The following is a 20642-nucleotide window of genomic DNA, read 5'->3' on the forward strand; positions in this document are numbered from 1 at the left end:
CCAGGTGAGGGTTACAGACTTCAGCACGGTGATGCAGGCTGACATCAGAAGCATATCTAGCCAACCAGACTGCTTGCCAGAGCACAAATGTGCTTAACACCACGTACCAGTGCAGTGGGTTCAAGGTAATATTTACTGTTTTTTAATCCAGAACAATTTTGCCCTCTTTTTTCTTCCAGAAGGGGCAATGAACTACAGCTGTGTGCAGGTGGGTGCCAAGCTGCAGCCCCATGGCTCAGGCACCACGAGCACAGCTGGGACTGGAGTTTAATGAACAGCTGTTAACACAAACTCCCTACAAAACACAACCAGTTTTGAGAGCAAGTGATATTTTCCATAACTTCAGTGCACTTTGTTATCAAATGCTTGTTCCCTAGTTGCCCTGTAGAAAGAAGTAGATAAGAGAGTAAGTGTTACAATGGTACTTAGCCAGAATTCACCCAAGAAATTACTCAGCCTGAGGGAAGGAGACAGTGTTAGGTTTTCCCTACATCTCCATAACACACAAAAATAAGCCATTGTGGTGCTTTTTGGCAGCAGTTGAAGGGGATGAGGCACAAAACCACACAGTGGGCAAAGACCGAGGTCCTGAGCCCTGTGTGGGGTTATAACCCCATCCCGGCAGTGCCCGTGGGGGTTATGCCACCTTTCTCCACGTGTTTGGCAAATATCGATTAGTCTGGGGTATTTTAGGTGGGCCCAATACGAAATATGAAGTTAACTAACGGGCAAAACAACTGAGGAGAGCCGGAAAGCGCGGGCACAGCCGCCCCGCGGGCGTCCCCCTCACGGCCGATGGGGGGAAGCGGGACAAGGAGCAGCACAGCCCGGCCCGGCCGTCAGGGGAGGACGCGGGGATAAGGCTGCGGGCGGAGCAGTCTCACTGGCCGGAATAGGGCTTGAGCCGCGTTCTCCTCTTCTTCCAGTCCTTCCCCCACACCGCAGCAGGGTTGCTATGGGCGCAGTCCTCGCGGGAGGAAAATGGCGGGCGGCCATGGCGGCTCAGGGGGACGGGCCCTGCCCCACAGTGATGCGGGAGGTTGCTGTGGCTCCTCTCAGAATCATGAAGGCCACATCCCTCAGTGCCACAGCACTTCCCCAGCAGCCTGTGCCAATGCATCACTGCTTTTAGACCAGATTTTCCCTATATCAAACCTCTCACTGCAGCCTTACATAAAGGTGTGGGTTATTGCTTGAGGTCTGGTTGTCAAAGTTCACAGCTGATACTTACAACATGCACTGGGATGAATTTGGATTTTCTGAGTACCCGACCTTGCAAGAGCCATCTATCCTAAGACAGTGACATTTCCTCTGACTTTTAGATGAAATCCACCCCTGCCCCTGAAATCCACACCTGGCAAAATGCATTTTTATCCCAAGACAAACACCCTATGACTTATGCACACTTACACTTCCATGCATACATACCTATGCAGCTTACTGCCCATCCCACAAACACACCCAACCACACAAACCCACTACAGAAAGGGAAGAGACTGACACAAACATATGCTTCAATTTTATTTATTACATTTAAGAAGTATTAACATCTCAGGATATCTGGTTTATCACCTAAATTCAGTCATAAGCAACGAAAAAATTAAAAAAAAAAAAAATTTTAAAAAAACTTCAAATGAGCATTCTTAGATTCATACCTCCCCTGTAAAGAAAAGTTTGTCCAGCTGTATTAAACTCTTATGTGTGACTAATGGGAAAATATATCATTGAAGATGTCTCAGCTACCAGGCATCCTGGTTTGTTAATGGTCTGTTGGCACTTGTGTTCACAACTGAGCAACTCTGGTTGCTTTGTTAAATTCTGGCATTTCTACCCAAAACGGTCTTATGGTTACTTGTTTTAACATCTGGATATGTAAAAGATTGTTCAAGTTAAGGTTAAGAAGAAATCTAGGATTTTATCTTGAGAAGTCCCAGCATTGCTTCCCTTGATCACCCGCTTATGAAATAACTGAAGGAAGTTGCTTGCTTTTACTTTTCTGAATCTGATTCAGCAACAGGTTTAAAACTGAGGTCTTTTTATTTCCATTTAAACTGAAAAAAGTACAGAAACGCTGTCTTTGTTTGTTGGTGTGCATAAACATTACACTCCCCGTATATAGCAAAAATAGGTTTTATTTATAATTTACATTTCCACAAGTGAAAATTGTACATTTTTTACATATACAATTTCATTCCATTAAATTTTCACGCATCTACAGAATTTTCACACAATGACACCTGAAACAGTGCAGGCAATAAGAAATTTAAATACAAAAATGTATTTATTAACCAAACAGTCACTGAGGCCCTGCCTCAATTTGAGTGCTTTTATTTCCTATAAAAAGTATCTGCTTTCCAGAATTAACACAGGAGCTCTTCTGTAAAAAAAAAAAAAACAAACCTCATTCTAAACAGACTCATCTGGTTCTGTTTTAACATCTATAGAGGCAGGTGTGCTCTCTTCTGCACAGGCAGCAGGGGTGCCATCAGGTTCTTCTTTCACTTGAGGTGAGTCACAGGACTCATCCGTTTCCTGTTTAACAATGTTCAACATAATATGTAGGGGATTTTCTACAGGGGTCTTGCTGGGAGAGGGTGTGCAATCAGATGATGATGTCTATAAAACAAACATTCACACAGCATTAACACATTGTTCAAACAACCATTTTTTTTTACCTTCTTTTCCTTTCTGTCTCTTTCAAAGCGCAAACATGTGGGCAAGCAGAGCACTCAAAATCCAAACTTCCACTTATTACTTTCTACTTTATCTAATAATACAAAGTTACTATATCATAGCATTACTTTTCAATAATTACTATCAAACGGTATTATCCTCACAGTGATGAAATGCTTAATATGTTACTGTAAAATATTCCCAACTATTCCCCCCACTGTTAGCTCCCAAGTCATAACAAATTTAACATATACTAACACTCATTTTTTCCGTTTCTTAAAATTCTTAAGATTACACATGTTAACAATAAAATCATAATGGCTTCACTTTAGTCTCACCTATATAACACGAAAGCTGTCATGGATACATCATAGCTAACTCTAACTATACATTACAAACTTGCCATTCCCAAGGCATTCCCTCTGATTCTTTGCCTAGGCACATGCAAGAGGAACTGATTCTGCAGACCTGCTCTATATAAAGACAGTGATCAAGCAAACAAACTGAAAGCAAAATAGTTTAAAAATATATATATATGAAAGTAAAGGTTTTCTTACGTTTTGGTAATCTTCATAGCAGGATGGATGGTAAATCTGCAAAATAATTGTTAACCATTTAAATACATTAGGGATACAGTAAAAGCACCAGTCATAAACAGAACAAATCCAAATCACACTATTCCTCCAGGACAACAATGTGTAGAACAAGTATGGTGTCAAATGTGACTGGGAAGATATCTGGTGTATGCTTAGTTAGGAAAAGCCATCATATAAAAACCTTGTTTAGCACAGGGAAATAACTGGACCAAAACCAACACCTACACTCACAGAACATTCACAGAACAGAATGGGTGGAAGGGACATCTGGAGCCAAGCTGCCCAGCACTACATCCTTTGGCTTTTGAAGGCCTCCAAAGAGAAACAGGCTCCACCACTGGGCTCTTTCCAGCACGGTCTCTCTTGTAATGAGGGGCCCAGAAGTGGACCCAGTAATCCAGGCAGACTCAACAATGCTAAGTAGAGAAGATCACCTTCATTTATCTTTTAGCAACATATTACGATGGAAGCCTATTGAGCCTGTACTAATGATCCCAGGACTTCAAGCATGTCCAAAGGTTGAGATATTTATACAACTAGAAGCAGGAAAACTAACAGGGGGGTCCTTCAGAAAAGATGGGTCACTGTGATCTATTTCTGTAATTCTTCTCTTACGCTTTTGTTTTGCTTTTTAATATAAATGAGTGCCACGTAACAAGATTGGATTACCTTCTCATGCATTCTGATAGCATTCTTTAGATGCCACTCTTCCTCTTCCTCATCCCAGTACTGCTCAAACTGCTCCCGGCAGATTTCACACCTCTGAAAGTTATTGAAGTAACATGATAGATACATGGTGTTATTAAAGCCATTACTGAACACCAACATCAAGAACTTGGCTAGTAACAGTCACAAATATATATACATTAAGATAACACGAAAACTACATTTTACCTCCACGCTTCCAAAATATCTTTAAGAAAATGTTAATAGAAATTATTTGAGTACAGTTGGTAGAATGAGCAACAACATTTGTCAATTGAAAAAGTTAAGTCTTGTCCCTTTAACAAGGAAGTCTCAGCAAGACACTCTGTAACAATCTAATGCTGTTTTACTGTCAATTAAGACAATCTGGTGCAGGGATTTAGTTTATTTCATGGCATCTTCCAAAACTCAACTCTGAGTTAGAGTGAGAACTGCACAAAGCATTAACACCCTTCACACTCCTCTGCAAAATAAACAGCGACCTCTGAGAACAAGGCACAAGACTTGAATCTACTTACAGACCATATGGGTTACAGCAGGAAAACTGGAACTCACCTCAACTGCTCCAGCTGGTCCAGCAGGCACACTCTGAAACTGCTTTTCTTTTGCAGCTTTTTCAAAGAACTGGCTTTTTGCACGCTCCTCTAGGTCAGCTATTTCTTCAAACTCAATCCAATCCTAAGGACAATAATTCAATCACAATCACAAACAGCCAGAAATCATTAAAAAATACGTTTGAAAAAAAAAAAAAAAAGAAAAGAAAAATGGAATCCCTGAAGTAACAGATATAATCAGCCTTAGTTTGTTAAACTGAAACAGTCTGCGAAAGGCCATTATACTTCAACTTCCATTTCATTCTTAGTCCAACCAAAGCAGTACGGATAACTCCAAGCTGCTTATTGTTCACCACATAACAGCCTTTTCTTTTGGCAAGTATTTCTGATATATCAAGTAGTTTTCATACATCACTGATCACCAAACTCCAATGGTAATACAACTTCAATCTCAATCCCACTCCATGTATGTGAAACACCAAACCCAGCCCTAATTAACAAGGCCCAGGTCCTGCATTGCTCACCGTTACGCTGTAGTACCACCTTCTGTGTGTAATTTTTCGGCGAACGTCTTTTTTCGAACGGTTCTGGCGATAGTGCCAATCTAAATGGTCTGCATAAACGTCTGTCTTTGAAGTAGTAAATCTCATTCCACACGAGCAGCACTGAATTCCAGTGTATAGTTGATTTATAACACTATCATAACGCCTAGAAAAACAAAAAGAAGTTAACATTTCTTTGGAAAGAAATTGGAAGTTTCTCAGTAAGTTGTTTCAAGTGACCTCAGGAGTAGAAGAAAAGCATGATTGTCCTATAAGGTTAAAGCATTTGACAGTCAAAGCATTCATGTAAGTACATTAAAAAGCATTCAAATAAGCATGAACTACTCACAGTGAACACACTAGCATTGTTATATCACACCTACTCAATCGCCTTGGATTAACCGCCTAGATACCACCATGCCATTATTCCTAGTGCAGAGTAAGCTCATGCTGCAATACGCACTGACTGAGTTCTTCAACTTTAAAGTTCGTGAGGTCTGGGACATCGTGATCACCCTGGTCATCATCCTCCTCTTCAGCTGCTGGCTGTGCCGATGTTTCATTCGCTTCTTTAAAAGAAAGAATTTCATCAAAATTTCAGCTCATTTTCAGAACAAAATAAGGTGCACCTGGATATTATTTTTATTCAAATACTAATAAATATAACCTGACTACGTTAACCTGAATGTGTATAAGAGCTGAGTCAGTCTCATAGCTTTAAAAAGCGTACAAAAGACAGTATGCAACTCCAAATGGCAATTTAATATGACTCTACTTCATCTAAGCTTCTGGCACTAAAATTCAGTATTTAGAGAGAGACAAATATTTCAGAGACTGACAGGAATCTGATTAGAATCACTGACAAGTTATTGAGGTGGGGCACCAAAAAAAAAAAAAAAAGAAATGGAGGCTCTAAATAGCTTAAAAGATACATTTAGAAAGTTAATAATTCACTTTATCACACGCACCAAATGGTTTCCCACAAAGATCCATTTAAGAAAAAAGAATGCAATAGTTCATATAGTTCTTACATTTCACTTTATACTTTAGCTACGCGTAAACTGGAGAGTCAGAATGTAATGAAAGCTACATACGTGCTGAAGTGGAATCCGTTTTTGACAGTTTGAGGATTCCTGTCGACAACAGTTTAGCAAACAATTCGTTGACATCGAGCTGACCAACGTGGTTATCAGGATATGAATGTGGAACTGCTCCTCCTAGGAGAGGGGAAATAAGGTCACAACACTCAAGGAAACCAAAGGTTAGCATAAAAAAAAATAATCACCTCCATCAGCATTTCACAACACTCTTTTCCTTCTACCCCTTTTTACTTCCATTTTTTAACTTCAATCTACTCATCCACTTCAGTTTGCCTCATACGCAGCCTTTGCCTCATTTCTGCCCCTACAACTTCCTTCCTAATGTGTTTTGAAATGCCATCTACCTGTTTTCTACTGAAATTCCCATGGAAAACGTAGTATTTTCTTGTTCTGTGCTTAAAGATCTCATGAGAATCCATCTACTTGTATCATTTACAACTTGATACAAGACTTTTATTACTAACAATTAATATAGTGGGAATGTGTATTCAGCCTGGCCAATTGAGGTGCCCTTCTGCTATGTGAAAAGCAATCCAAAAATTGGTTTCAGTGGTTTTGTTTTGTTTTAAAGTGTAACTACATACCAAAACCACGCAGTTAAAGCACTCACTGCTTGAGAGAAACCCCTGGAGAGATGACAGTACTCCTGAAACCCCACCTACTGCCATCTCACAGAGAAGGATGCCCTTTAGTGTACAAGGACCCACGGCACCATCACCGTACAGCACTAATTTTTGTGGTCATGAACAGAGAACAGTCCAAAGGACACAGAAGGAAGTTAACTATTACAGTACCTGCAGGGTTCTGAACAAAGCTTCCAGGATTTGGTAGATACTGTTGACCTTGGCCATAAGGTCCTGTCTGAGCAGACATGTGCGAAACCTGTAAAATTAAGCATTTATGCAATCTTGGCAAGGCAATTTGTTTTTAATTATTCCATCATTAACCTCTACACACTTCTCAGTACAAACTTTTCTTCTACTTGCGCATCCTTCAAGCACATTTTCCACTTAAAGTATTTCAAAGCAATCCTTTTCACCAAAAAAAAAGGGCTAATAACAAAAGAAACTGTTAAACGTTCACCAAGATCACAATGAGGTTTTATCTAATAACTGAGATAGTACCCATGACATGAAATGCATCCTGAAAGATGGATTTTCAGCAAGCCAGCTGCAAGAAACTTCAGAAAGAAAATAAATTTTTACAGCACGCTTGTAGTATGTCCCCTACAACCTCCAATCTACTGGGAGAACAGACATTGTTTTCACTGATTTACAATTACTTTCTCCTTTAGAAGAGAGCGCTTCCAAGAAGCAACAGCAAGGACAACTGACACCATAAAGCCTGCCAGTGCCATGATCATTCTTCAGAAGCTATAGCTTAAAAGTCTGCATCTTTCTCAGCTGCTCTGACACTGGTCCATCAATCAACCTGGGCCCTACACCTGGCTGCCCATGTGGCCCCTCAAATCTGAGGCCGCTTCCAGGTTGACCATGGGGCCCCAATGGCTGTAAATGCGGACCCTCAAACCTGAGACCACCTTGACCATGAGGCCCCAAGGGATGACCATGTGGTCCTCCCTCAAACCTGAGACCACCTCCTGGCTGACCTCGAGGCCCCAGAGGTTGACCATGAGGTCCCTCAAACCTGAGACCACCTGAAGGCTGACCACGGGGTCCCTCAAACCTGAGACCAACTCCAGGTCTTTTGAATCTAGGACCACCAACAGGCTGGCCTGCAGGCCCCTCAAACCGCAATGGTCCAAGAGGTCCCTCAAGCCTCAAAGGACCTCCCCCACCAACCTGTCCGTGAGGTCCTTCAAACCTGAGAGCCCCTGCCAGCTGCCCTGGTGGCCCATCAAATCTTAGGGATCCAGCTCCCCCTGCTCCTGCCAGGGGCCCATCAAACTGAGAAGCACCTGCCCCCACCAAAGGGCCCTCAAATCTCAGAGCAGCTTGTCCAGTCGGTCCATCAATTCTAGAACTTGAACCAGCAGTAGGGCTATCGATAAAAGGACTTCCTTGTCCATCTGCCCCAACTCTTGCAGCAGATGGTCTAGATGAGCCATCAAATAAAGGTCTGTCTTCCATTAGTGCACTTATTCTCGGCTTTGCTTCTATGCCTCCAAATCTTGACCCTGGACTGTCAGGAAATGGTTCTTTATCTGGATCTTCGTATCTAGCTCTTTTGAAACGTTCATTGAATGGTGATCTTGGTTCATCTCGAACACCTGAAAGAGGAGAAAATAAAAGATAAGGCACTGTACAGAGAAGGACCTAGGTGTCCTGGTGGACAAAAGGTTGACCATGTATCAACAGTAGGCCCTTGTGGCCAACGAGACCAATGATAAACCTAGAGTGCGTTAAAAAGAGCACGGCCAGCAGGTCAAAGGAATAATAGATGAGGTCAGGCTCTTTTCAGCAGTGCTCAGCGACAAGATAAGGTGCAATGGGAACCAAACTGTAACATAGAAAGTTCCATAAAAACATAAATAAAAAAGACAAAACACTTTACTCTGAGGGTTAAAGAGCACTGGAACGAACTGCCCAGAAAGGTTTTCCTTCTCCAGAGATAATCATAATCTGCCCAGACACTTTCCTACTCTAAGGTACTTGCTTTAGCACTGGGGCGTTGGACTATGTATCTCCTACAACTCAACAATAACTACTTGCAAAAAGATTGCAAATTATTTGACATCTGTAAAATAAGGCAAAAATGCATACCAGATTTCCCAAGCAGCTGTCTTTCTTCACGGTTATCAAACCTACAGACTGCATCACCATCGATCTTCTGGAACTCTGTTGTACCTTTTCCCTGCTGTCTGAGAGCATCTCTGAATTCATCTGATTCTCCCCAGTTGTCGTAAGGGTCGAAGTTTTTTGAACCTCTTCCTCCTTTAGTAGCATTTTGTTCCTCAAGCCTTTGTCGACCCTCCAGAGGTGAAAGGTTATCAGCAAAGGGTCTGCTGGTGCCACTTACAGGAGAGTGCCGTCTTGATCTTTCTCCAAAGGGTTCTTTTCTTTCAAACTGCACTCCACACTTTGCTTTCGCTTGCTCACAGTCCACAGAGAGCAATGCATCAGGTACATGATAATCCAAAATATCATCAGGATCCAAGAGATCAAGTCTTGACAATGAATGCTGAACTTGTGTCCTCTTCAGTTTAGTTTTATGCTCATAGTATGTTAACTCCGCATCCGACAGAAGAGGCTTCCTTTTCAAAGAGCCTTTTTCATCTGTAGGGCTATCCCACACATTACATCTGTGCTTTCCTTCCTGGTACTGGAACAGCTGTCGAATCTGATGAGCTACCACAAGGAACTCGTCTTGTGTTATTTCACCAGATGCTAAGCGGTCATTGGCCTGTAACATAAAGTTTGGATTTCTAAGAAGAAAAGCAAAGCACAACTATATCCAAGACACCTCTACAAATCAATCAATCAGTATTACCTTTTTAAGTAATTCTCTCTTGCTTGCAGACGTCAGTTCTTTGGGAATTTGCAAATTGGCATCCACACTTAACCGGTGTTGCTGTTTCGGTGCTCGGGGTGACAGAATTCCTTTAGCAGCAGGCCAGTTTTCTCGGTGTTGTTGGTGAGGGGATTTACCAACTGCTTGGTGTTCTTCAGTCTGCTGAGAGCTGTGAATAGGAACACGTTTAAAACACAAGTTAGTTATTTATTCAGGATGTATTACATCTCTATCAGAACCGATCATGGTAAAACATCACTATCGATTTAGAAAGTATGCATAATTGCCATTTTTTACTACAAGCAAATTATGAATCTCAATCAAGAACTTCTGTCAGCATGGGCTGTCTGAATGTTTCCTCCCAAACCTAACTGTACTTCAGCCAAGAGCAGAATTTCCACTTACTTCAGAGAGAATTTGTTCGAAATATGGTAACTTACTTTTTATTTTCCTCCCAACCAGGTTTCCACCTCTTGCCTGCTTTGGATCCCTGCCAATTCTCTGCATTCTCCTTTGGATCAGGAGAACCTTTTGTAGAATGCTGGCTTGCTGTTTCTTGGGGCCTGTCTTCTTGGCTTTTTTTCACCCTCCTTGGATCTTGCACCTCTTGTTTAACATTTCGCTTATTAGAATTTCTTTCATCTCTTGCCCCTTGTGAGGCTTCTTCAGCATGAGACTGTTTAGCGCCAATCAGGCATATCTTTCCAATTTTAGGAGTTGAAGAAGTGGGAGATAAACTCCTGAGTCTTCTTTTGGGTGGTCTCCTCTCTCTTCGTTTTAGAGAATGTGTAGATGGTGACCGTGACTTAGGAGAACGGGATCGTGACCGTTTTCTATTACTGGATCTCCCTTGTTTTCCACCCTGTTTTTCTGATTCTTCTGTAGTCACGTCTTGTTTCTGGACAACACCATTAATTGTTTTATTCCTGCTGCCTACTGGTCTATGCTCAGATGTCTTATGCTCATCTTTTTCTTTTTTCTCTGTATTTCTCCTCTTTTCTTTCACCTCATCCCCTTTGCTCTCTGGCTTTTCTTGAAGATGTTTTTTCAGTCTTGGATCCCGTTTACTCATTTCAGATACTTTTGTGCTTTCAGATTCTTGGGTTTTAGTATCTTTAGTATTGGGAAGCTTGTTTTTCAAAGGAGATGGAGATTTAGACTTTGTTTCCAACTGATCAGGTTCTTTCTTTTGTGGTTTTTCACCTGCTTTCATTTTCTCTGGCTTTGTTGAGCTTTGTTTTTCAGACTGGGATGTTTTGCTCGCCTTGGTATCAGACTGACCAGATGCGCTTGGTGGAAATTCTTTCCTATGGGACTGATCTTTAGCATGAGAAGAATGTTGTGACATTCTATTAAGTCGAGGATCTCTATTTACTATTTTGACATCGTGAAGTGGAGGACTTGAGGATGGTTTGATCTTCTCAGACTGTAACGAAGCCTGAGTAGGCGTCTTAACGGCCACGTGAGGTGTCTGGGACACATGTGGCTTGGAAGGCGCTGGAACTGAAGGTATAGAAGATGATCCTTGCTGAACACTAAGAGAAACAGCCTGAAATAAGGTGACAAGAAAAAAAAAAACCTAGCATTAATCTGTGTGATACAACACCTGCACAGAGATGATCGTGTTCTGTTTTGAAAACAAAGATGAAAATAGAAATGTTTTGAAGTAGTTATCAGACTAATCCATTTAACTGAAAATGACCCATTCATTCCTCATCGCAGCAATTAAAATAACATAGTACCAACACAAAAGGCGAAGATCAAGTACAAAGTCAATACTACAAGGTCAACGCAGCAAAAAAATCAACAAAAGCACACCTCAATACAGCTTTAGTTTTTCTATACATTCCTCATTTCCAAGACAACTAAACGGCCAAGCATGTTTATATATTTTCATTTCTACACTTCTACGATATTTCACTTTAGTATCATCAACTTTCAACACAAGATGACTTTCAATTATGAATGTAAAAACAAAACAGGTTTAACTGCCACCGCCTTCAGATTGTGACAGCCACCACCCTCAATGTCACCCTCAGATTGTGACATCAAACCAACCTGACGTAATGAAGACAGAAACTGCCTTGACATTTCCAACAATCAGGATTCCCCGTTCCTTATGGAAATACTCAATTTTCTAAGCGCAAATGTATTCAAAAAAAGCCTTGTTTATGGTGAGCCACAAAAAGAGGTGGAAGACACATCACAGGCAGACATAATTTTCAAGATGAGAACAAAAGACCACAAACCTTTTTTAACCTGTTCTGAATGTAATCCTTAAGATTTTTATGTAACAATTACTGGTCTAGAGGACCAGATCAACTTGCACTACTCTAGTCCTAAAACAGCTCCTCTTGTCTAAACTTAACTGCAGTTACCAGTATAGACGCTAAGGTACGACCAAACAAAGTGAGACCGAACTATGGACCATTCACCAACTATCCTACTCACCAACTGTGCTTTAGTCTGTTCCAACTCCAGCATTTTTTGCTGAAGTTCTAACAACTGTTTTTGCTTCGCAAGCAATTGCTGCCTTATCAGTTGCTCCTGTGTCAAATTCTTTTGTATTTCTGGAACAGCTGGAGGAGTAGAGGCACCAGAAGTGACAGCAGAGGTAGATGCAGTAGATTCCTCTGGCTAAAAATAGAACATAAGGTTACATTCAACATCTTAATGGATCCAGCTAACTCCATCTCTCTTAACTGCTAGTGTGATACAAAACTGGGACTTAGCTTGCACAAGTTAATGACTGCATTTTTTATGCAAAATACAAACAAAACAATTTCTGCTCCTCTAGGAATTGCCTACTGTCATAGGATTAACTGTGCCACCATGACAGAATATGCCATTTAACATAAATGTTTGGAAATCTAGAATTCAAGTTATAAATACTTTCAATAAGCCCCTTAAATACTGAGTCCATAAATTCCTCTTGCCTGTCTCCAGAGATCAGATGCTTTATTCTTATCACACTACGTTTGTCAAAAGCTGCATACAAACAACAAAAACAACACGTACTGCCATCTGTTCATACAGTAGGTATAGAGACTTACCGATTTATTTAAAAACTTAGGATTCACATGGATGCTAGAAGTATTCACATTTGGGGGCAGAGGTTTAATTGGCCAAGCAGGATCTAATGAGTTGACTCTGACGTCAAGTGCATACAGTTTCTTCAAAGGAAAAATATCGTCCCATGTGGAGCGTAATTTAAATAAACTTTTCCTAGTATTTGCATCCACCTAAAACAATAAAACAATTCTATGGCTTGTTAAGTTAATATAAAACAACCTATACTTTTCTGTAGAACTTAAGATCTCATATGCTTTATATTCTTACCAAAGTTATCATTTTAACACAACGAACTGGCTACAAAGAACTTGTAAGTGGTGTAGATTGATACATCTACACCAACAGAATCGGTAACAGAAGTTCAAATGCGGACATGTGAAGGTTTAATTGTGTATTACCGTTCTCTGAGAATTTTCTTTCAGCTTTTCCATTACCAAAATTCTCATTTTACTTGGCCAATTTCTGTCAAAAAAAATACAGCGACAAAAATATCCAAAGAAAATGCCTCTGAAACAATACAGTAACTCAAATGTTCGTGCTGAGCGGCACACAGCAACAACAACCAAATCAGAGAACAACAAACTTTCTGAACAGAGAAAGTGTTTTGTTGAGCTGTTTAATCACTGAAGGTTTTTTTCCCCCTAATAAATCCAACAAAAGGTGTATGAGTCAAAACGAACTCAAGTACATTTCCGTTCAACTGCAAAATCAGACCCATAAATCAAGCACTAATAGTGCTACAACCCATTTTCTCTTTGCAATCAGATGTAGCAATTAAGCTCAAAACTCACATTAAAGAAAAAATTCAATTAATCTCATAACTCAAGTAGTTAATTTAAACAAATGGAAAACATCTGCTGACAAAACACATGCTGCTGCTAGCTCAACCATTACACATTGACCCTTTTTTTTTGGCTTTTCAACCTTTTTCGGGCTACAGTTTTATTTTAGGTGTCACATTAAGACACGTTGTCCAGAAAGTTCAGAAGTTCTTTGAAAAAGAGGGCAGGAACTTCAATAAAAGTAACTCATACTTAGCTAATATGGGTGGGAGGTGCCTCTACACAACTTTCAGTGTGAGGGTATCAAGTTCACTGCTGCCATGACTGAGCCAGTTTCTGACATCGCTAAGTGTTTAAAGATACCTTCAGTGATCATTTACTGATAAAACAGAATCTCTAGCAATGTCAGGGTGAGAATTTCATCTTGCGATATCATGAGTTATCTAAAGTGACTGACACTTTACATATTTAATATCAATTTAATAGTTCTAGTTAGCTTATTGGACAGTTAACTACAAAACTCAGCAAATGAATTACCCAGAGCTTCAGCTGCAAGTTTAAATGCAACTATGTGAAAGAACACAAACCAATATTGGAAAAATAAGTAAATGCCTGCCTATCTACTCTATACAAAGGAGTTCAATATCTCTGAGCTCACTATTACAATCTACCCCTTATTTAGTCACTCATTGTACACCTGAAAAACAGATATAAAACATTCTGGGATCACAGATCCTCGCTGCTATGCAATAACAAATACACCAAAGCTCCACTTATCTCATTCAGATGCAGTGCCACTTTGTTATGTTAGGGCATACAGGAAACCACAGAAATTAACCATTAATTCAACTTAAACCCACTCAAGTCCAGTCTTTCAAAAGCCGGACTTGGATTTGCCATTCTCATTGAGGAATAAGCACAATTACTTCACTGGGTTTAAAGACTTAGGAAAAAAAAAAAAAAAGTGAATACATTTGGCAGCAATTTTCAACACTGAATGAAATTAAAATGGGTATCTTTAACGTAACAAAGCAATAATATACTCTCACAACCTCCCCCCCTCGCCCATCATGTTTTTTAATCACAGACCACTTGAAGAATATCAGCTGCTAGTGGTATTTGTTGCAATTTAAGCACCCATTTTTCACACCAAAAATTAAGTGAATCAGACAAATCTAACTCAGAGAGCTCAGAAAACCTCTAAGAAACTGATTCTCAATATATTCCTGACACAAAGACTAACTACTTCCTTAAAAAATAAATCAGCAATTCATAATTAACTGTTCTACTAACTTAACTTACAGGCTTGACAACAGCAGGAATGCCCTTCCACATTATAGATACAGTATTTGCCATTCATAAAAAGCAATTAGTTCTTCTGGTTCGGTACCCAAGAAAACCCAAAGCTGAGAGCATGTATTTATTTTACCAGGAACAACTTTGCTTAAATACAGAACTTTTCTGAAAGTGTATATATACCTTTTCAAATACACAAATAAATGTTGCAACTAGGTTTTTAGTAAATGCAGTAAGATACTCTCTTCCAACTTTCTTGACAATTGAATCCATAAGGTACATAACAGGAAGCTTCTCTGACGCAGGAGCCTGGAGTAATAAGAAGAAACTGAGAAGTTTAGTACAACAAAGACATACGTTAAACTATATATAAAGGGATTACCAATCCCAGAAATACAGACCTCTCTTTTGGGTTGCCACTATCCACACCAAGGGATTTGCTTGGGATTTTGGTTTTGGTTTATACAAAAACTTAAAAACTTAAATCTGGAAAATCAATACTCAGTTCAAAGTATAATGCGGTGGGTCTACCACAGAGAAAAGGAACAACTTGGGTTAATCCTGTTTGTCTCAAAGCTTTGGGGTGAAAAAAGGGGAAAAAAAAAAGAAAAAAGAAGCCCACAAGACAGTATTACTGCTAGTGTACTGAGTGCAGCCTTTCAAAACCCACTGGAGAAAGTAACTTGAAATGAGCAGGAAGCCATCGCTAGCACTTCAAGGAACTTCTAAAAAATATTTTATCACTTGGACCTCCCGAATGCTGCTTTTCTCCATTTCACGGAACACAAATCAGACTTCCTGCGAACAGCCCGAGTTAGAGAACTTCGGTAGTAGCAGATTATACGTTGAACATCACAGTCCTTTCACAAGCCACACGCAGAAAAGGTCACAACTATATCACTGTAATCCAAGGGAACGGAGCAAGCAGTCCCAGTCTCTGTTGGCACTTCATGTGTTTGGGAGTAGTTAGAAGTAATCACACAGAAATTAAGGAAGCCTACTTCAAAATGTGACAGCATTAGTTTAGCAGTGCCCTCCTTCCAACATCAGCTACTCAGGTGGCACAGTCTAAGAACCGTGACTTCAAAAGAGTTGGGTTATTTAAGTCTTCATTTTTTGGTAATGTTTATTATGTTCTCTAGCCCACGTTCCAATAACCACACAAATGGAATCCCAGATTTGAACCTCTTGTTTTCAGGTGATCTAGACAGTACCCCCTAAGCAAAGAAAGAGACCCACACAGAGCTAAACCAACAGCAGGGAGGCTCCGCATACCACCAGAACACACAGAATGCTAACGCTGAGCTCATCACCACAGAATTCCCACTCTTCTTTCAAATAACGTATGAAAGCTATTGTTGGAAATGTGCGGCTTTGGTTTTTTTTTTATTAGTTTCCTAAAAAAAACTTAAAAAAAAAAAACAACTGAAAATCAAACCATAATCAAACCCCGAGTCACAAACTTGCAAAGAAAAAAAAGACTTTAAAAACCAACTTTGTACACAAAATGGGTCTCAGAAACAAACTCTGCACTATACAATGGTAAATAAAAAGACAAATACATATTTCACACTTTTTATTTACATATTTTTTTATCATAGCAGTCACGCATCTCAGAGCCATTAATTCAGTCGTAAAGCAGAGCACTCCAGTTTTACACTAAACAAAACTGCCTCCAGGCAACACTTTTTAAAAGTGGCTTAAGCAAAGGAGAGCACTTTCCCCCCAAAAAAACAAGTAAGAAAACTTGCCTTGAATAAACCACAGTCACAAATAGTAACTAAGGCAAAACTAACCATTGATACAAGATTAAAGACAGCTTTCAAAAGAAGGAGGAAAAAAAAATTAAAAACACACTTCAGGGCAGGCTCTAAAACACCCAGAAATGAAGAAATTTGACAGCATTGATATTTATCACATGTTATATACATCCACCACTGCCCTTTAGGAGATATAATGGTGAGATCTATTCGATTATGACGTCACCTCCCCAAGGAATGGCAAAGCTTGGCCACTGGTAGCATTTAAAACTAGACTGGAAGAGGTCTGTGGAACGCTAAAGAGCCATCCTGCATTGGTAGAAAGACAGATTAAATAATGTAAGAGATCTTTCCCTCCCCAGCATTAAGACAATACAATTCTCACCATTATAAATAGTGATTTAAAGCCAAAGGGGGGAAAAAAAGGCCTATATTAGAGGGAGCCTGGTATTAGAGGGAGCAAGGGAGACAATGGGGAAGGGGTGACTGGCAAGAACACACAGTGGATTGAAGAAATAACCCTTTTCTTACAGAAAGCTGCAATAGAAAGGTACAGTAACCCCCCACCCCGCCCCCATCCGTGTTCTGAGGCTGACTGATGTCAGCAACTGCCTGGGTTGGGCTCAGAGGGAGCCTCCTCTTTCCCTTCCTTTTCTATCACGTGCCTTTCAGACGCCATGTTAGGATCCTACAGGCTTTTCTACACAGTCGGGGAGAATTTCTTCTTCCCATCCTCACCAAATCAAACTCGCTAACCAAGACACGTGAAGATAACACAGCACTTGCTTTACTTAGGGCAAACAGCCACCTGCAAGCCAAATGGGTTACCCCAAGCCCACATCGCTTTCTCTAAGCAGAAAACACAAGAATCACCCGACCAGCAACACACACACTTCCCTACTAAGAGCAGATGATCGCCTTTCACCTCAAAACTTCCCTGCAAGATCAGTCCCCCACCCTTACTCCTCCAGTTAATATCTCACTGGGAAAATAACCTTATCTTTCAAACTACAAACAATACTTTAAAATAAATCATTATAATTAGCCTTTCTAAAGCAGATGATTTCTGTGCTATAAACTCAACCTTATTTATATTCCTTCACGCTACCTGGATATAAATTGGGGGGGGGGAAACAACAAACCTGCACAAGGTCAGGCTCTCGCTAACGAGACTTATAAAATCGTTATCTACGTTAGAAATTGCTAAATTCAACGGTTTCGACACCAGTTTAAAGGGGAAAACTCAGTTCCAAGGGCGAGGCTCTGCCCAGTCACGGCCGGGCCGCCATGTTGCATCTGTTACCGAACCCAAGGGACCCCAACCCGTCCGGGTGCCCTCGGGTCCCCTGTTCCCTACGGGGTGTGGGAATAAGGGGCAGCCCTCAGCCTGGCCAGGAAGGGAGGGGTAAAAGGCCGCTTAGGGGAGGGCCATGCTCCCTGCCGAGCCACGCTGTCCTCCGCTTGCTCCCAACGACGACCCTCGGGCCTGCTGCCCCCACACCCCCTCCCTCAGCTCTCCCTGCTCCCCCCATTGCCATCTCTGACCCTGGGAGCACCTCACTTGAGGCCCCGAGCCCTGCTCCCCTTCCCTCCCCCTCCCAGCCTCGGCCCCGCTGCCTCCCTCTCTCGGGCCCTCCTTCTCTCCCTGCCTCCTCCGTCCCTCAGCCCTTTCTCCTGACACCGGCCAGTCCCCCCAGCAGTATAGGTAGGAGTAGTAGGCGGTTGAATATAAAACCTTGGCGATTTGCGCCTCGATCAGGGAGACGATGTCCTTGGCGAAGGGCACGTTCTCCTTGGCCAGGATGGTCAGCATGTTGATGTGAGGTTTGCTGTTGAACGTCAGGTCCTCCAACAATGACTGGTAATCGCGGCACGTGTCCTCCCGGGCCTCGCTGCTACCAGCGCTGCTCTCCGGGGCCGACATGTTCCTCCGACCGGGGCCCGCACCAGGACCCGACCCACCGACCGACGGCCCCCTCTCCGCGATTCCCCTGCCGCCTCCGCCGCCGAGCGACGCTTCCCCCCCTCCGCTGCTGCTGGGCTCCTCTACCGCATCCTCCGAGCTGCGGCTCCGCTGCTTAATGACGCTGCTAGTGCCGTCCAGATCGCCGATGCGCTTCCGACCACCGCCAGCTCAAGTCTCAACGCTCACAAAATGGCGGCGGCGGCTACGGCTCGTGAACCGCTTCCTCCAACCGTTGCGTCATGTGAAATTGGGCTGAGGGAAAAAAGGGGCCGGCAGCTTGGAATGCCCCTTTTGTTCGCTCAGCGCGTCCCCATTGGGTGACGCTCAACCGCTCCGCATGCGATTGTCTCGACCTGAAGAACGTGAATGTGATTCGCTGGACCATCTCAATCTACAGATGATTGGTTGCTATGGCCAAAAACCCGCCCTCACCTCTGCGTTCAGACTTACGATTGGTTGTTTTTCCCCACTCCCCTCCTCTAACTCCCCGGGCCAATCCCTCCCGCCTTCCCCTTCAGCCCTCAGTTCTGATTGGTGCTCCGCTGCGATCCCGCCTTTCCTCCTCACCCTCCACAGAGTCACACAGAATCAGTCACAGAATGACCCGGGTTGGAAGGGACCTCAAGGATCATGTAGTGCCAACCCCCTGCCTAGCAGGGCCACCAAACATAAACCTTTACTAGATCAAACATACACATTTACTAGATCAAACATAGATCTTTACTAGAACAGGTTCGCTATTGGCCAGCCGTTGTTGTGGTAACGCGGCTTTCCGTAGTCGTAGTAACAAAGCCTGCTCATGATATTCTCCCAAAGATAATAATAAAGCTTGTGGAAATAAACTCAGTGGCGAAGTGTTTTCTCCACAGCCCTTCCAAAATGCTGCTCCTTTATGAGGAAACAAAACTGAACTTGATGCCTCTATGAGACAGGCAGGGCAGCCAGGCCTGATAGGTAGATAGAAATACTATCATAGAATCACCAAGGTTGGAAAAGACCTAAAGCATCATCCAGTCCATCCACCTACCACCAGTATTTGCCCACTAAACCGTGGTAAGAAGCCATTCAAGAATTAAGTACTTTCCCAAACATCTAAGGTTGCAGATACTACCAGAGTAAAACACCGTAGGTTTTCAAACATCAGTTTAATTACATGTAGATTACCTCACTGTACTGTAGGTTTTCGAACATCAGTTTAATTACATGTAGATCACCTCACTGTACATGAGCTCAAGTCCTTTGTTCTCCAGCCCAGATTCACTTAAGGAAGCAGACGGTGTTTCTCTGTGGTTCACAGAATCACAGAATTATCAAGGCTGGAAAAGACCTGGAAGATCATCCAGTCCAACCATCACCGATACTTCCTGGCTAAATCATATTCCTCAACACCACATCCAAGCGTTTCTTGAACACTCCCATGGTCGGTGACTCCACCACCTCCCTGGGCAGTGCATTCCAATGCCTGACTACCCTTTCCGAGTAGTAAAATTTCCTCCCAAAGGAGGAAATACTGTTTTCCCCAAAGGGGAAAAGGAGCCCTGCAAGGGGAAAAGGAGCCCTGCAAGGGGAAAAGAGCAAGGAAAAGCAGCCCTGAAAGAGAAAAGCATTACAGAATTGGAAAAGGAGCCCGGCAAGGGGAAAAGGAGCCCTGCAAGGGGAAAAGAGCAAGGAAAAGCAGCCCTGAAAGAGAAAAGCATTACAGAATTGGAAAAGGAGCCCTGTGTAGAGAGTGTTTTTTACAGCTAGCTGAGAAGTGTCGTAAACACAGTGCAGTTAATCAAGCAGCCATGCCACCTGCAAGGACAGTGAGATCAACAGGATGCCCTGGGATGGTGAGAAACTAACCATGGTTTTGTGAACTCGGCAAGGGAGTAACTTTCAGGATGATAACAACAAGCTGCAAAGATACTCGGGGATGGTATGTAATTGGGAACCAATGAAGAGCTCCACATTTGCAATATGTATGAGCTAATTATCCGTATTATAAAGGTACACGCAGCCAAGGAATAAACGAGAATAGCTGATCATATGTCAATGACAGGTGTGGTCGTCTGCTTTTCTCCCGCCTTATGTGGATCGTCATTTTGAGGCTTCCCCAGAACAGCCTATGGTTAATGTTTGGAAT

At 42.0% G+C, this 20642-nt stretch overlaps 2 protein-coding genes across 5 annotated transcripts; both read right to left on the bottom strand.

Moving 5' to 3' along the window:
* Positions 1–2114: 2114 nt before the first annotated feature.
* LOC146760387 (pre-mRNA cleavage complex 2 protein Pcf11-like) lies at positions 2115–7501 on the bottom strand. 4 transcript variants are annotated; one of them, XM_085551553.1, is made up of 8 exons: positions 6965–7498; positions 6165–6287; positions 5534–5639; positions 5053–5236; positions 4530–4652; positions 3939–4031; positions 3231–3266; positions 2115–2532 (listed from the first exon to the last, which is right to left on the bottom strand). In XM_085551553.1, exons 1-8 carry the CDS (start codon positions 7041–7043, stop codon positions 2407–2409), a joined length of 870 nt encoding a protein of 289 aa, XP_085407679.1. In that variant the 5' UTR covers positions 7044–7498; the 3' UTR covers positions 2115–2406. The 4 variants fall into 4 exon arrangements, with proteins under 4 accessions (XP_085407679.1, XP_085407678.1, XP_085407677.1 ...); XM_085551552.1 differs by having other exon boundaries at positions 2115–2616; positions 5534–5636; positions 6965–7491; XM_085551551.1 differs by having other exon boundaries at positions 2115–2616; positions 6965–7491.
* A 42-nt stretch (positions 7502–7543) lies between these two features.
* LOC146760388 (pre-mRNA cleavage complex 2 protein Pcf11-like) lies at positions 7544–18674 on the bottom strand. The gene is made up of 8 exons (XM_085551423.1): positions 18287–18674; positions 14975–15100; positions 12695–12883; positions 12093–12278; positions 10082–11190; positions 9621–9810; positions 8894–9533; positions 7544–8400 (listed from the first exon to the last, which is right to left on the bottom strand). Exons 1-8 carry the CDS (start codon positions 18473–18475, stop codon positions 7544–7546), a joined length of 3486 nt encoding a protein of 1161 aa, XP_085407549.1. The 5' UTR covers positions 18476–18674.
* Between the last annotated feature and the right edge of the window lie 1968 nt (positions 18675–20642).

Source organism: Coturnix japonica, chromosome 6 (genome assembly GCF_054131305.1).
Source record: "Coturnix japonica strain WE chromosome 6, WE-NBRP24, whole genome shotgun sequence".
Lineage (NCBI taxonomy): Eukaryota > Metazoa > Chordata > Aves > Galliformes > Phasianidae > Coturnix > Coturnix japonica.